This window comes from Adelges cooleyi, unplaced genomic scaffold (assembly GCF_023614345.1).
Source record: "Adelges cooleyi isolate 19-005CV unplaced genomic scaffold, UGA_ACOO_1.1 ACOO_flye_CR_arks_rails_tigmint_CR_PRNA_167, whole genome shotgun sequence".
Classification (NCBI taxonomy): domain Eukaryota; kingdom Metazoa; phylum Arthropoda; class Insecta; order Hemiptera; family Adelgidae; genus Adelges; species Adelges cooleyi.
The window spans coordinates 393,493-411,096 of record NW_026095824.1 but is presented as its reverse complement, the minus strand read 5'-3'; the positions used below and the strand labels follow the sequence as shown (position 1 = coordinate 411,096).

Sequence of the window (17,604 nt, the reverse complement as noted above, 5' to 3'; positions counted from 1 at the left end):
ACGTATGTGTTCGTCTGTGCACTTTCTATGTGTCATAGCACCGCCTATGCAGATTAGAATTTTTCCCTGTCATTTTACTAGTACGTTGGTTTTGTTGTCTAAATAAACTGATACAATTTTGGTGGCAATCGGGTGATTTTTTCATATCGACGAGAATTTTTTTCTATGTTACTCTAAAGTATAATCATCAGTATAGTTAAATGGGATCAATTCGGTCTTGGGAAGTTATGTGCCCATGATTTGAGAGCAGTTTATTTTTGTGTTTGGACCCACAATATTCCCTAAACCGCTAAAGCGATTTCTTCATGTAAGCAATTTCTTCTTATATATAAGAAATCGTAAGTGAAAAGTACTTTTTGGCTTACAAATTTTAAGTTTTCCCCTTTAAAATCAAGAAAAACTCACCCTAGTCCTACACCTCCATAGAGCTCGGTTAGGTTAGGTTAGGTCAATTATTTTTTCAAATCTATTTTCAACAATACACAGTTGAACTTATCGTATTCTAAACGCTTTATAATTTATGTCACTAAGTTTATTACCGTAGTATTTGAAACACAAAAGTTATATTATTTACAAAAAAACTGTTAAGTTTAACGTTAACAATTACCACACCTGATACCCCGCGTTTAATTATGATAAAACATAGTAATAATTAATAATATAATGTTTACGATAGAGTAATTTCAATGTTGTCGATTCGGTGAGGAGCTATTGATTTTACTGTATCATATAATATAATCTTTATATTTGATTTGTATTTTTGAAACCCTTCTCGTCGACCAATTCTTTATGTTACATTACTGCCTTTGACCGTTGCGTTTTACCAAAAGGCCGGGCAAACGCACGCAAATATTGTTATATTTACCTACTGGCGTTTTCACAAATCATAAGACCCTTGCCTATTGAAAAGACGCTGACGCAACTGACCGAGAACGGTTGATCGTGTAAGATATCGTGGGAATTTTAATGGTAAATCCTGGTCAAACTCGTATCTGTATACACGACGGGCGTACGGCGAACACCGCCTTTCAAAACGTTCACGAAAATCGAAAAGCGGTTTTACAAAGGTTAAAGATTTTTTTTTTCGGTTTCACGACCCCTTTGCCGTGTAGTGTATTACTCCTTTTACGTTTCTCGCACGTGTTCACACCACCACCCCAATCTTCCTGGTCCGCGTGCTTGCCTATCCCTTTTACGTTTTTGCGTTTGAAGGTTTTTGCTTTATCGAATTTATTAATATAACGGATTTTTTCCCCTTTTCTTTTGTACACTGCCAACGAGTCCTCTGCGGAGTAGAAATCGCGCGCGTTAGCGTGTTATACGGAATTAGCAGGACGACGAAGCGGTGACGAGACTGTATAGTATGCATATAAAGGGAGAGAGATTACCGAGGGGAAGCGAACGAGAAATATTGAATTCCAAATCTTACAGGTAGGTAGGTGGATGTATAAATATGTTTTGTCAAACGACTTTCCCGTGCAAAGGCACCGCCGCCCCGTCGTCCAATCGCTGTGCTAGGCGAGGGGATTGCTTTTGATTCGAGTCTGTTCCAAAAAAAAACAAATTTCACGTTAAGTATAAGCGACGGACTTTCGCCGTTAGACGCCTTTGATGTCCGACCGATGTGCTTAATGAATGAAACGTTGGATTTAATTAGCATAGTGTACGTATGTAGAAAGGACAAAGACGACGCGCAGTGACGACTGTAGGTCTGAGAATTGGAAACGATCGTGTTGTCTCTAATTACCGACCTGACATCGTCACGTCGCTCCTAGCTAAATTTCGTACATTATATAAAACAGTCGGCAACACTAATCAAGTTTTAATATCTAAGTGTAATATCTTTACAACCAATGGTATACGATAGTTCAGGAAAAGCGGATTTAAGCCAAATAATTTACAAACATCATATCAAATTACCTAACCATTTAGAGCATATTGGCGCCAAAGTGATAAAAACATGTACCCTGCAGCCGCGAATAGAACATTTAAAATGTTATATAATTATCACGGAAAACATGGTATAGAAGATTATATTAATTTTAATAATATTATCATCCGAACCGTATTAAAAATATATCTCTGGTCATATCACGCCAATATGACTTGTTTTTGAATCCAAAATTATAGCACACATTATATTTTTATTATTATTTCCCACTGTCAATGCTTTTTTTCATATAACCCTCTTACGCTTTTTATATAAATAATGTATAGATGGTACCTACAGCGAGGATCAAAGGATTCTTTTTTATAGAGAACATTTCTGTCCTTTAAAAGCATGAAAAAGTTTTCATTTTTAATTTAAAAACTTGTATTTTATTTCCTGTAATACAATCACACAGATTCTATTTTATAAGATAAAAATGACAGCATATATTTAAAAACAACATAGTTAAAACTTAAAAGTAATAAAACAAATAAAATAACTTAATAGTAAAGTATTTTTTCAGCTCCCCATCGAAGCTCTTATGGAATTATTATTGAGATGTTATTAATACTAACACGTTACTTATACCCTTTAACCAAGATGTTGATCAAAGGAAAGTATAGTAGAGTCACAGGTCGGTAAATGTCGAAACTAACTAATTTTCAACGTCCAAGTCATAGTAAACACACCTATTATTGTTATTTAACTTTGAGATGGAACTGAGTAGGTCTTCTCGTGCTGAACCAACATTACCTTGATTATAGGTAATACCAGTTCAGAACTGTAATTTTTCCGATGAAAAACATCGACCGTTAATGGTGTTTCGGGTTTGTGTTTTTCCTCGTCGAGTTTGGGTAAGTAAGTCAACCTGTCGGATTTTGCTTTTGTGTCTGTTGCGAGTAACAAAGTCGGACGGCGAGCGCCGACAACAATAATTATTACAATGATCCTCTCGGAAGCAATTACATAGCAGTAACACACGTTAGCTTAGTTAAATATTTAAACCTTTAATGCACGGTGTGTGTTGTCACGTCCAATCTCAAAACGACACGCTGGCCTGGCGACGATGACGGCGGTGTGGTGTTGTCTGACGCGCACACTATCTTTTTGTCGCAATTACTTTGGCAGGTATAATATTATACTGTCGGAAAACAAAAAGCATCATAAATAATGCTGTTTGGGCGCCGCAATCATGAATACACAATACTGTACCGTGCACTACTAAGTTATTGACCGGAAGGGGGAATGCAAATTTGATTTTAATCCAAACGTGTATGTGCCGGCCGGTTTTGGCGTGCCCCGATTGGTTTGCACGGTTAATGTAGTTATAGTTTTTACTTAAAGATTACAAATGCCGCTAGAGTGTAATGTATTTTTACGGGATATGAAAAATAAAACTCCCCTAAACTACAAAAAAAAAACCAACTTTTCCCGATAGTCCGATATAATTATTACTGTAAGTGGTTTGTCGTCGGCTTCGGCTTACAGCGCATTAACATAATCCAAAACATGTTAACTCGACATCCGTCAGGTGACATTAACGTTCAGTCATCGTCTCAAAGCCCGCCAAACCGTTTACTTGGTTTGCTGAGCAGACACTGTGTAGTGTGGTTTTTTTTTTGCAAAATTAGACGTTTGAGTTTACTACAAAAATCAATCATTCGTACATTTTTTCCGTTATTTAAATATATAAGTGTAAACAGACGACACGGGTCATGCTGATCGGTAAATATCATATATTAGAGAATATGAGAACATTGGGTGTCAGCTAATATTATACCTGCGGATTTCTGCGTCTTGGGTACGAAAACGAGGTTGGGGGTTAGATGAAGTACAAGTGATGCATCAAAGCATACGTTACAACATAAACCGAGAGAACTTACTGAAAGATCCAATAGACATCTAGAGACACCGCGATAACGATAAAGAACGTGCGCTAATGTTAATTAAGACGAACGAGAATGTACCTACGCTTTCCAAAAGTTTTAGACGCATTCCGAGAGCGATGATAAGTGTACATTAGTGAACTTTTCGATAGGCAACAGTATACATGCGTGCGACATGGAAGGGGCGGCGGCGGCGGATGGTACAGGAATTAGCCTCAAACACGAGTCCTCGACGTTAATATACCTGCTTACGGTTCAGCCGAACAAAACATTAGAGACGTTAACTTTTATCACCGGGACGCGCTGTCGGGGGTTAAAAGATAGACGTGCATAATTAAGGCAGCGCCGCGATAAGACTGCCATAGCTGCCGTCTAAACAGGACTTGTAAATACTTAATTTCGCCTATAATAACGCACGGAGGACGGTAAAACTACCTTCGGAAAGATACACGGTCGGTGCTCTTATGGGTTTTATTATGTGCGCACCACTAATTTCCAACGAATAGTACCTCTTGTAAATTCTGGGTAAACGCGTTTTTGCCAAAATGCATGTTATGTGATCGCATTTCGCTGGTCGGCGGTCAATGTGTTTGTGTATAGTTCAGCCGAAATAATTGGTGGTGGTCCATAATGAACGGCCTTGGGGCTTCCGATACCTAAAGAGTAAAGAGTTAAAATTTATAATAACCCCTAAATTCATATTTAGTACTACATAGAATATCAAATAAATGGAATATTAGGCTATAATAATTGAGGCGTTCCATCCAACACAGGCGTATAGACTATAGTGTGCACGATTTCCTAAACCTAACGCCCTTATTGTATAGAACGCCTCATTTATAGTTTTGCATTAAAAAACAAATTTGTCTCACTCATAATATTATCAGATAATAAAACCTATCATCATTTCCTTATATTGCTTCTTAATCTTGTCCCGTACAAATGCCAGCTAAATCCTCGTGTCTCTGTCTACTTCATTTCCAGTCTTGATTTAAAATAATCAGTATGACGTTCAAATCTTAATGCAACAAAATATAAATAAGTAATAACTATTTATTTTCAAGAAACGTCTCATTTAAGAAGTATTCGATATAATGCACGATATCAGATATGTACATAATAAATTATATCATGCATGATTCAATAATACCTAATAATCTAATATACCTACTATAATTTATCTACCACTTTTTTTTAACTAGAAAAGGTCACTTCTGGAATGGCTTTAATACCACAAGCCTCTCACGGTTAGACAGTAAAAAATAATTTTTACTTATTACACTTCAACACGTATTCGCTATTGTACGCCTACAACTAAACGATATTTAAGAGAAGTACAAATGGTTTTGTAAGCCCATAAAATAATAATTATAGTCATTAATCGGCGTTAGCGTTCTTTTTCAATTTTTACTCTCTCTTGTTAACATCAAATCGCTTTGGGTACTTTTTTTTTTAATTTCTTAATAAAAATTACCTTTTTCAGATACCGGAGAAGTTTTTCTCTCCGCACTTACCGACGACAAACTTTATACGGTTTTATTTTATGGGTTATTATTATTATTATTACACTTTACCTCGGTGTTTTCCAAAAGTTTTTTTTTCTTCTTTCATTATTTATAAACGTGTACCTACACAAACACGAGACCGCGGCAACAACATCATAAAATATCCGACATCAAACATACTCTCCTGAGTAATCACTAGAAAAGCGTTTGACTAAGTTTATTATACCCACAAAACAACGCAGTCTATACGTCATAATAATATTTTGACGGGCGCGCCGGCACCGAGTGAATTAGCTAAATTGCGTGCCTCGCTGATAAGTAATGCCACCCTAATAAGTATACTGCTTGGGTAGAAAAACAAACATTTGAAGTTCAATTTGAATACTATTACCATCATAACACTATCAGGTCGGAGTCGGTCGAAACGCATAATCGCAGTTGCTTGTACAAGGTGTGGATACTAGCAAGGAGTGGTCGTAGGAGCTAAACCCTCCTCCGAAACAAAACAACAGTTTTTATAAGTTAAAAATCCTTTCCGGTCCACTAGAAACTATAACGGTTGGCTCTTTTCAAAAACCAATACTAGAGTCTAGGTCCTCGCCCGTGTCTAAAGCCGTTTTGACGAATTCCCAGCGTGAATCACCCTGTTTGTACGGAAAGCTACCTGCTGCTGGATAATTTCCACGCTAGCCCACGTGTGACATGACCCCGGTATTATAGTAGGAATACTAATTATTAATCCAATAATAATAATCATGCGTGTTATGTACCTATGTAAATTCATAGAACGTCAGTAGACGGCTGTAGAGGTGAATTGGAGCCCGGACCAAATTAGTAGAGAACCCGACGAGAGCGGTGTAGAGGCGAGGATTACAGACACAGGGCTGACAGGTAAGCGAACTTGTCAAAGTATAATATTATATTATTACGATTGTGTTTGCAGCCCGTCAACGTCAGATTCCGGCACTGTTAGGATTATAAATGTTTTAACCGTCGATGAGACATTATTATGATTACTGGCGCGTCCATTTATTTGCACATATTACTATAATAATATACAAAAGTGCGGAAACGGATTTACCGACACTGCAGTGTCGGACCAGAATGCCAATATATGTACAATACTATAAAAACTGAATACATCTAATCTCTGCACTCGTCGAAAAATCGTCTTTTTTCTTCAAATCACCCTCGCCGTTTGACAGTGACGAATAAAGTTTTGTACAGTATATTATGCGCGATTTACGAAAAAAAAAAAAAATCGTATCTACTTTGTTAAACGAAGAGCATGCGCGTTTTGTCGTTCTGCACAATGTACATCGAACAGCATCAGCCGAGAACAACGTCAACAACACTTTGAAAAGAAAACGGCCCTATATTTCATTTACTTTAAATTAACTTGCATATTTATACTATCAATGAATAGATAATAAGCAAAGAACCTCAGTTGAAAAAGTCACCTAAAATGGACATCGTCGCGAATAGTCTACATATTTGTAGTGTCAAATAAGTCAATGAATAAATTACTAGAAAAACAAAATGTCAAACTTCAATTGTTTGATTATCAAGAGATTCGGTGGGGTCTAAGCCCTCTCCTATTTGCATTACTGAACATGGATCACCCCATTCCCACCCAAAAACACCCAACTTCCTTCATGTTTTCTTCTGAACCTTTTTTTTTTAAGATGACATATATCCGCTCAGAAGTATTATTATAATTTTCTATAGTTTGTACTCCCAAGCAGTTTAAACGGTATATTTTGCAGATGTTTATCACGGGTCAACGGCGTTACTGTTATTAAACATTAATTGTTATGGCCGTATTACCAGTGTAATCCACGCCATTAAAACAGTTACAAAAGAGAAAACCCTATTGTATACTGCCATCGTTCTAAAAATGTGTTGTATTTTTTTTTCTTATTGTTATGTTTTATTTTTACTAAAAATTATTATGTACGATTAAACTGTGAAATATCTTAAATCAAGCTTACCTACATCTAAACCCACCAATATAAAACACGGATTAATTATTTAGTATTAATATTATATTATTATAATATTTCTAAAAATATAATTATATATTTTTACCCATGTTACGTGACGTCGTTTTTTTTCTGTATATCATTTAACGATGTCATAACAGCAAAAATGTATAATTTTACCGACTATTATGCTGAACAAAAGATTAAAACCTAATTTTCAAAAACTCGAACGCGCGGCGTTCTGTGTAGGCAAATTCACTCACCACACACAATTATGTAACATCTCATCTCGACTAGACTTGTAATTTTTTTTTACACGCTTCAAATAGGCATAAGTAAATGACATGGTATAATTAAAACATTTTAAACCAAACAACTTGAAAATTGAACCCGTAGGTAGGATACCGACGCTTCTGCCGGAAGTATTACAAGACACCTTGCTCAAGATACATTTCTCAAGTACTAGGTAACACGATACCTAGTCTATTGAATAAACCACGAAGAACTAACCCCTATGGAACTTGGAAGAAACTAATAAGACAAAAGAACAGATATAAATATGAAAAACAAACATGATAATACACGCCATCTTATAAGTAGGAAACAAAGTTCCAAAGGAATTAAGATCCGTTTAAGGCCGTATCAACACATAAAATAATTCCTTCTTTTAATGTTCCATACACAGTTAACAAATTGTTAACGCCAGTACTTTCGTACTCCTCAACTCCAAAAAGCGGATTGCATGTGCTCGCACAATTCTTAGATAAAGCGTGATGAGAGACCCGAAACTTAATCATTTAAAGTAAAAGATGATAAACATTAAATTGTAAACAGTAAAATTCAAGTATGATTTTATTGATTTATCAAATAAGACATAAGTGATTATCCAATCAGTGTTATATGTGGTTAAGTAACTATGGGACTCTTGGTAAGAGGTGTTTTATTTTTTAACTTGTTCGAAAATAAATGCTAAAACGTTCAATCTAACTATCATTGTTCAGAACTATTTAATTTTAAGCTCCTGCATAAATAAATTATCAAAAATAGGAAATCATATTTTCTATTAAATGAATTTACGTCCACATAAATCCACCCTCCGGATTAAAACTCTAAGTAGTTACTGTACTGTTACAACAATGCAAATTGCAATTTAACAAAAACCTTGTTAATAGTTGTAACAATTATTATTATTATTATTACTAGTTATTATTGTAACAATACGTCTTGATAATTTAACTATTTATAATTAAGTGATTTAGAATAATTTTAAAAAAGACGACGTCATCTTTTAAAAAATAATCGTAAAAACGCGTTTATAGCAAAGCGAAATGGTTATAGAAAAAATATGTTGATACCGTTAAAAAGAGGAGAACTTTAACAATAGTCTCTAGTAGGTTTTTTAGAAAACTTAATTTTTACCTTACATACAAGCACTTAAAAAAGTAAAAACATTTAAGTTGTGAATGTTGGGTTAGTGATATAAAAAAAAGCCGACAATAGAACCATAGGCGCAAATACGAGGAGGCTAGGGTGGGCTTAGCCCCCCCAAAAAAATTAGGTTATGCATACAATTTTGAAAAACAAAAATATATTTACTTATATATATATTTTAAAAAAATTTCCACCCCCCCCCCCCAAATTAAAAATTGAAATTACGCCTATGAATAGAACCTAGATATAGTTCTCATTATTTTAAAAATATAAAACAAAATGTTCTTTGATTATTATTTAGTCAACAATAGAGAATATGCGTAGCTATGTTTAAATGAAAACAATTTCTTAAATCGCTCTCAAGGATGCTGTGATAATCCAATAAAAATAAAACTACTAAAAATGAGTCCGTAATACTAAGCAAATAACTACACATCACAGTTTAATCTTTAAATTAAGATTTTGCAAAAAAATGACCTATTCCAAACTTCTTAATAAATAGGGGTATGGCGTCCTCTTAACAAAAATAAGAATTGTAAAATAAACATGAAATGGATATCTTAAAAATAAAAATAATTTTCAGCATGTATAAAGAGTACATTTTTTTATTTTTGAATATAATATAAATGTTGAATTATCCATATTATTCACTACATACATTTCAATTATCTTTTTGAAAAATTTGATTTCAATGACATATTTATCATTTAGAGTTTATGATATAACTCACAAACCAAACAACATGTCTTAAATAATGCACAATATCTCTTTAAAATATTTGTGTCATTTATTTAGTTTTTTTCTTGTAATAAACATTATACATTTCTAATAAACAAATTTACAATATGCTAGTATTCATTGACATCTATTTGAAATTAAACGTTTTTCAAAACAATTATTTCATTTAATGACCGCCTTCTTCCTTGACAAATCTTAAACCACAGTAGCCACAGGAATGATTTCCAGGTTTATCCTGAAAAAAATATATTTGTTAATTATTAACTATTTATTAACATTTTAACCAAAAAATATTTCAAAATAATAAATTTGCTTAAATTGAATAATTTCCTACTAAAAGTGGATTTATATTAGATAATATTGGTTGTGAATTGTGACCAACTTTATTTATTGTATCATGGCAATATTAATTCAATATAATAACGAATGCATCATTTTTTCTATATTCCAGGCAACAAGGGAACAAAAACTACTTGCGTAAAAAACAAAAAACGAGTGACTCTCGTATGCGCCTGCACAGCCAGTAGTAACGCGTTATGGTTTCTGCAAAAGTACGCTCTTTCGTGGTACAGAGTACAGAAGACATCTTTGAAATAATATTCCTTATTCAATTTTGAAACATTGAAAAATCTTTAAAATTATTAAATAACTAGTTTAACTTTTTTTAGAACAAAACGTTTGTTAAATTATTTTAAAAACTACATATATATTAATTTTCTAATACAGAGAAAGTATATAAGTTTTTATAAGAATGTTTAGTTAAATATCCAATTGTTTACTAGTAATCCATGAAGCGCAACTAGAACTCACACAACTAAAATATTTGCAGTATACTTAAAAGTTTTTTTACCAGATTTATATAGACTTTTGGATGACCTAATGGTCCACCGCCACCATCACAAAACACAACACGTTCTTTACATTCTGTAGGTGGTACTTGTTTGACTAGATCAATGGCAAAGTTTGGATTTACTTGCTTCTCTTTATCTATGTAACGTTGTAATCTATAATCGTCCTTATCCCATTTCTACACAAAACATAATAATACATTAAAAAAAAATTATTTTTATGTTGTTATGCAATTTTTATAATACAAATTGAAGTGTAAAATGACAGAAAATATCCTTCATAGAAACTATATTCACAAAATGTATTTCTTTTATAGAAGTTCAATATCATTATCTCAAAAAAATGAGTTTCTTATTACTGACAACTAACTAACCTGTCCAGTATGGGTTTCAACTTCTTTTGGTTCCCACGAATACTTGACTGTTTGAACCACACTAGGGAGGAACATACGTTTGGTCAAATTAACGGATGTTCTCAAATTTAATAAATTTAAAGCCATATTTAATAATTTCAGTAACAACTATAAAATAAAATTGTTTTACAAAAGTCACAACTAAGTGTATTCTGTGATAGGCGATAACGAAAAAAATTATTTTGTTCAGGATGGTTATTGATAAGAAAACATCTGTCATTTGTTTTTATAACGTTATAATATGATAAAAGTTAATGATAATGTGTTAGACTAATCAGTTAAAGCATGACAAAATATTTCGTTTGTTTGCTAACTGTTTCTTTTTTATTTGTCCTACTCAATACTTTTAGATGAGTGCTATGTTTTGCAATTATACAGTTTGTCAATCGTTTTATATATTCAACAGCTAACAATTCACCGCACTATAGTGTAGATAACCAACATTTTTTTTTTACTTTCATTACTGTGCCTTCACACAGTTTAAGTCCACCAAGTATGAACAACAAAATGGAAAACAAGTTTTCCGGTTTTGCCAAGGAGACGACAACACGTCCTGCATGTAAAAAGTGTGGATACTCTGGACATTTAACATTCCAGTGTCGTAACTTCATCAAAATCGACCCCAATAAGGATATTGTACTCGACGTAAGTAGTACAAGCAGTGAGTCGGACGAACCGTATGTAACGCCATTGGTTCAGTTGCGTGAGGCAGAACTGGCGATGAAATTAAAAAATGAAACCACAAAGAAGAAGAAAAAGAGAAAGAGTAAAAAACGTAAACACAAATCTTCTGATTCAGATTCTTCAAGTAGCGATTCTGAAAGCAAATCTGAACGACATAGAAAGAAACATAAGAAACACAAAAAACATAAAAAAGTAAAAAAATCAAAAGATTAATATTTTGTAATGTGTAAGAAATAATATTAAGAGTACAATTTTTTTATAAACAATAGTATGTTAAGGTTAAAAAGTTTTTTTTTTATTTTACGACTGAAAAATAAAATTAGATGTTTTAAAAAATATTATGTTTAATATACAAGGTTTTGTTCTTTATTACACGTAATATTTAAACAGTAATACTCTGTTTTTATATTATATAGTTGTATTACTCTACTCTGAAAATCATAAGTTCATAAGATTTAAACTATTATTCTACATACTAAAAAGTATTATGTAATGCTATATAATAACAATACCTTTAAGAATTTTTTAAAAGTAATACCATTGAATAATTTAATTAAATAATGTATTATTGTCATGATATACCGGACCTTTGTAAATGTTTTTAATAAATTCTGAATTATTGAAAGTTGTTGATTATTATTTTGTTCAAATTATCTCATTTACTTCGTACAGATGTTGAAGTGGTACAAAGACTAACAATGTGACTTCATAAGTGAATGTATGGATATTCCATGAAATTTAGTATATCACAGCAGTCATATTCAACTGCTATTTATCTATGAGCTTTTCCAAAATCGGTTGGCAATATAAATAATATAACTAACAAAAAAATGTTTGTAATATATGCTGAGAAATCGTAGAAAACCTATTAGGATTAGTAGCGAAACCTAACAAAGTTTTTTTTTTAAAACAATTAAATGCTAAATAGTATGGTAAAGTCTGAATAAAAAAATGATATAGAATCGTTTAATGTAAAATCATTTCCCAAAGAATTTAAAAATCTACAAATATTTTTTTTCAAAAATTGTTGTTTAATGATTTATACCAGAGAAATAAGTGCACTATAAAACAACATAAGTGATATCTTGTAAAACAAACAAGTCACAATTAAATATAATAAGGAAAAAAGTATTGGGAATACATATTTTTATAAACAAAAATGAATAAAATAACAAAACATCAAAATTAAATTACATTCATGTAACCTGTAAGTTATATTCAGTCGGACATCTCTAAAGCAGCAAATTTATTAGATGAAATAGCACCGCAAACTTCTGACTCGTCACTATCGCATAGGTCTTCATCATCGTCTTCATTAGTATCGCTGTGAGTAACTGCATCTGTGTTTTGTACATGTTCGTCATCGGATACTTCCACTGAACAATGTTCATAACGCTCAGGTTCTTCGACAACTCCTTTTATTTTCCAAACATCTTTCAGATGTTCTGATGAATACCAACGTTCTAAAAATGTTCAGATTACATCATTAGTTCTTTTATATATTATTTCATCAAAATCAATACATGAAAATTTCATTTTTGAAAGAAGTACTTAAGATAATTCTTATTCAACTCAAAATTAAAAGAACCCAACTATTTTAGTACAGCTATATTACAAACTGAATAAAACAACAGTGATTAAAATTTAGAACGTAATATCATTATTACAGTGAACACATTGAAGAATGATTTAAAGATAAATGTAAATTCAGAACCTGATTTATCCACTTTAAACCGTAAGGCAGAAAATCTTTGGGGGGCCTTGTTCTCATTAATTACATAAATAGCTCCCCAAAAATGTCATGTTTTTCTATTTACTATAACATTACTACTCCTAGAAATACAATACTCCTGTTACACGAATATATTTTTCTTAATGTTTCACAAAAAATATATATATTGATTGTGGTTCCTATTTGATACAAAGACTGTGTAATTAAATAATTATTTCTAACAAAATAACATTTTTATCACGTTCTTTTAGTAAGTGTATATCTAAATTGATAACCAGCCTAAAAAATAATGTCTACATTTCATTTTAAATTCTTAAAACATATTTTTTTTTATTGAATTAATGTTTCAAAGAAGTTTTTAAAATGTCTTCCAACAATACGATAATATTTTAACAACATTTTAAAAAACATTAATTCAATTCGAAAAAAATGTACAAATGATAATAAAACGATATAATTTTTTTTTTTTTTTTTTGATTTAAGGAAATAAATTATAATCACTTAAAAATCGCTTACAACAGTTGAACACAGAGTCTTTTCAATTAAAAAAAACCCATTTTTTTCAAACGCTGCGTATAATATTACAAATGGATCCATGATGGAAATTCATACTTTTATTTTGTGTAAATCCTTCTGGTCTCAATGATAAGCAAATTTTTCCATCGAGAGACATTCGAAGAAGGTGATTAGCAGCACGATACGTGTCCGGTCGGCCAGCTCTTGCAGTCAAGAAACCACGTTTTATAGCCCAGCCTGTAACAAAATAATTTTAGACCTCATATATTTTTTAATACAGCGAAAGCTTTCTACTATAACGTACTGTCACAAATGTCCATAGCTGACCACTCGTCTTCCCCAGGTTCAGGATGTTGCAGGTTCAATATTTTTACAAGATTTAATCTTTCAGCCAAAAATTTCACTGTAGAATAAGGTTCTCGTAGTTGTGCAATAGGATAACAACCCATCAGTACCTTTTAAATTGTTCATACAAATAATTCATAAAACTCATAAATATGGATGTTTGTATTATTGATTAAATATATTACTTGTATGGGTTTAGGCAGTTTGGAAGGAAATACTAAGCCAGGACAATCGCATAAACGAACTGTTGGGGTTAAGAATATCGTCTGAAAATGCTTTGTGTGCCCAGGTGTTCGAGAAACACTCACCACCTAAATTGATACATATAAAATACAATTAATATACATAATTTCGGTTTAATATCAGAGGAACTTATCAATTAAAAAGTTTTTTTTAGCAAATTTTTGTGTAAATAGAATTTAGTGTTAAAACACTGTAGCTTCTAGCGTACTCCTATAGTAATTCAATTGTTTTTTTTTGTTTATTTTAATTTTTAATTTTTAATCATATGTTCATCAGATTCTAGACAGACGATAATTAAATAAAATATAAACAGAAAACCTAATAAAGCTATTGTGTTATGAAATCCAAAAATAGTACCATCAAATCAGTACATTTTCAATGTTTATTTATACATTTAATTTATTCTGCTGTACTTAACCTTTTTTCCCATCAATGCATTTAACACCGAAGACTTCCCAGCGTTAGGTTGTCCAAGGAGACCGATTGTTAAAAAACTATTTTGAAATAAATCAAAATGCTCATAACTGGTTACTGGAGCAGTCTATAACATAAAGGCATAAATTAAATTATAATCAACTAACTAATAAATATTAAACATAGTATTTATTTGAATTATCCATAAATTATAAACTAACACTAATTGTTTCTCCAATTTCTATGTCCTCTTCATTATCATATTCTTGTTCTTTTTCTTCAGCTATTTTTGACTCCCAGCTATCCAAATCGACTAAAACGAGTAAAATTAAAAATGTAATTACAATAATAACAATAATTACCTAAATTTAACAAGTATGGCAAATGCATATAATTGATTAAAATATAAAATATTTATTCTTATGAAAATATATACATTAATTAATATTATACTTGTGGTAGTGAACAATATTGATATTTCAATGTGTATCAACCTTTACCACCACTTTTTTTTTTGGCTATACTCAATACTGATATTTAATGAAATTTCACACCAACTTATGTAAAAAAATACCAAGTTAACATTCAAGTTCATAAATTGCAATAAATACCAATTTTTGACTAATATTTAAACAACAAACTTGAAATTGCATACTTTTGGCTTGATATTTTTCAATGATATGTTTGCATTCTTTCAACAAGCTTTCTGCAGCTTCTGCGGCCATTTTCAATTTACCCCTGGGTTTTTTCTTTTGTATACCTGTAGAAAAAGCAAGTTAAAAATTTAATATGAAAATTAAGTAATGGATTATGTATATTAAAAATTGCCCACCCTCTTTAAACTCGGAACTGTTAATGTACGAAGTGAAGAATATTACGTGTACTTTTGCTTTATCGCCAGCTTCTAGATTATAAGTTTCGATTAATTTATACTTCCAAGCTAAAGCTACTGCTGATGGAACCAGATCTACTTTGTTCAATATTATAATCAAATTTTTTTTTAACGTCTTCAACACATAAGTAAATAGGTAAGGAGGTATAGCCTAAAAAGTAATAATAAAATTACTATTAATTATTATCATATATTAACAAATATTATCAGTCCTCACTATTCGGCACTCAAATATATTTTATCTTCCAATTAATGAATGATAAATTATTAAATTTTAAACTGAATAGAAAGTAATAAGATTAAGTAATTTGATTATCGCAATTTGCAAAAAAGTTAACTAACTTTTATCTTAGTAAGTACACAACTCAGTTTACTTACAGGGTAACGGGCATCAGCAACCCATACAAGAATATCAGACATTTCCATTACTCGCCACATTTGTCGCCATGTTTCAAGATTTAATTCAAAATAACTCAATTGCTCCCAATCATTTCTTTGTTTTAAAGACTGTAAATAGTTTTTGAAGTAACTATATTCACGATTATCTAATTCTTCCCTTGTCATTTCAGCATTCCATTTAGGTCTGACAGGAAAACCTAATTCATTACCACTAAAATATGGAACAGGATTAAATTCTAGTTCTTCTTCGGTGACAAAAATAATCCCTTTTCTAGCTTCTTCCTTTCTCTTACGTAATTCATCTTCAGTTTCACGTCTGAACTGTAGTACATACCTATGAAAAAACAAGACTTTAGTAAATTACGTATACAACAAAATAATAAATGGTCATGCCTAGTTATAAAAGCAAAAATAAATGTGTTTTACATAGAAAATTTTTCAAAATGTTTGTATAATAACATTGAGTGTATATTGTACAATATATACTCAATGATAATATATAATAATAAGTATTTTGCAAAAGCAAGTAAAATTGCGATTTTTTTAATATCTAATGTGATTGGCATTCATTTAGGATTCATTTTTATCATTTTCAGCAAACATTACAAAAATTACTATAGTAAATTGTAATAATTGACTTATTATAATTTGTATTATTAAGAAAAATTCAAATTCCTATCAAACTTGAGTTCATTTTAATATAAAAGTATTTTATTTACATCAATGTTCTATAAAACTTTAATACTATGTAAATTATAAGATTACTGGTTAGGATTTGATCTGCCACCACGATGCAACGGCTGCTGATTAATGCTTTGAATGTTAAGTTCTGTATCCCGTTCTTTTACTGGTTTAGAATTGTGTTCTGTTTTTTCATATCCAAATTCTATTTAAATCATGAAAATATAATAAAATGTAATTTTTACAATTTAAGTATTTTAAAAAAATGTAATAGATATATACTTGTATTACTTTAACAATAATAGCATTGTTACAAAATATTAATAAATCATTTATTTTAAAAATTTACCATCACCAGTTGCGGAATTTAGCTGTTTTCTTTTCTTTTTTTCTTGTAATTGTTGCTTTTTCTGTTTGCCACTGAAAGGCAGTTTACGGCGTCCTTGTGGCATATCGAATATTACATTTCACAAATAATTAAATTTAAAAAAAAAATAGATACTTGATAGCTTGCAATTCTCAAATCTCAATTCTAAATTTTTAACGTTCAAACGAAAAACGTCATTATTTCATAATATTATCCTTGTGGTGTAAGGGTTAAGACTGTAACAGTGAATAGTCCTCTGATACCTCCTATTTGTGTTCTAATTTACCGTTATCAGTAAATAGTGCGCAGATTACAATGATATGTAATATGTGTGGTGGTGACTGGTGGCCCAAGTTTAAATAAAGGTATAGAATATTCTCGAAGTAACGAGATTCGTCACTGAATTTCGAGATTATTCTACATAGGGATGGGTCTAATGTACAAATATATCGTACTATGATTCAGTTATAAATATTAAAATGTACTGCTATTTTGATATATTGTTATAGTTTTTCCATTCCTAAAACAAAAAATGAATTTCGGTACTATCATCCAGTTGTAAATATCAAAATCTATCAATAATTAGTTATAATTGCCG

The 17,604-nt window shown here is 31.2% G+C and overlaps 3 protein-coding genes across 4 annotated transcripts; 1 reads left to right on the top strand and 2 right to left on the bottom strand.

Moving 5' to 3' along the window:
- Positions 1 to 9,500: 9,500 nt before the first annotated feature.
- LOC126832948 (NADH dehydrogenase [ubiquinone] iron-sulfur protein 6, mitochondrial) lies at positions 9,501 to 10,910 on the bottom strand. Its single transcript, XM_050564008.1, has 3 exons — positions 10,695 to 10,910; positions 10,323 to 10,499; positions 9,501 to 9,707 (listed from the first exon to the last, which is right to left on the bottom strand). Exons 1-3 carry the CDS (start codon positions 10,818 to 10,820, stop codon positions 9,639 to 9,641), a joined length of 372 nt encoding a protein of 123 aa, XP_050419965.1. The 5' UTR covers positions 10,821 to 10,910; the 3' UTR covers positions 9,501 to 9,638.
- A 90-nt stretch (positions 10,911 to 11,000) lies between these two features.
- On the top strand, positions 11,001 to 11,958 carry LOC126832947 (protein SREK1IP1-like). Its single transcript, XM_050564007.1, has one exon. It carries the CDS (start codon positions 11,229 to 11,231, stop codon positions 11,628 to 11,630), a length of 402 nt encoding a protein of 133 aa, XP_050419964.1. The 5' UTR covers positions 11,001 to 11,228; the 3' UTR covers positions 11,631 to 11,958.
- A 533-nt stretch (positions 11,959 to 12,491) lies between these two features.
- LOC126832944 (guanine nucleotide-binding protein-like 1) lies at positions 12,492 to 17,348 on the bottom strand. 2 transcript variants are annotated; one of them, XM_050564001.1, is made up of 11 exons: positions 16,989 to 17,345; positions 16,724 to 16,844; positions 15,938 to 16,292; positions 15,500 to 15,710; positions 15,323 to 15,427; positions 14,889 to 14,980; positions 14,672 to 14,794; positions 14,196 to 14,321; positions 13,970 to 14,120; positions 13,762 to 13,902; positions 12,492 to 12,880 (listed from the first exon to the last, which is right to left on the bottom strand). In XM_050564001.1, exons 1-11 carry the CDS (start codon positions 17,089 to 17,091, stop codon positions 12,636 to 12,638), a joined length of 1,773 nt encoding a protein of 590 aa, XP_050419958.1. In that variant the 5' UTR covers positions 17,092 to 17,345; the 3' UTR covers positions 12,492 to 12,635. The 2 variants fall into 2 exon arrangements, with proteins under 2 accessions (XP_050419958.1, XP_050419959.1); XM_050564002.1 differs by having other exon boundaries at positions 12,758 to 12,880; positions 13,666 to 13,902; positions 16,989 to 17,348.
- Positions 17,349 to 17,604: the final 256 nt, after the last annotated feature.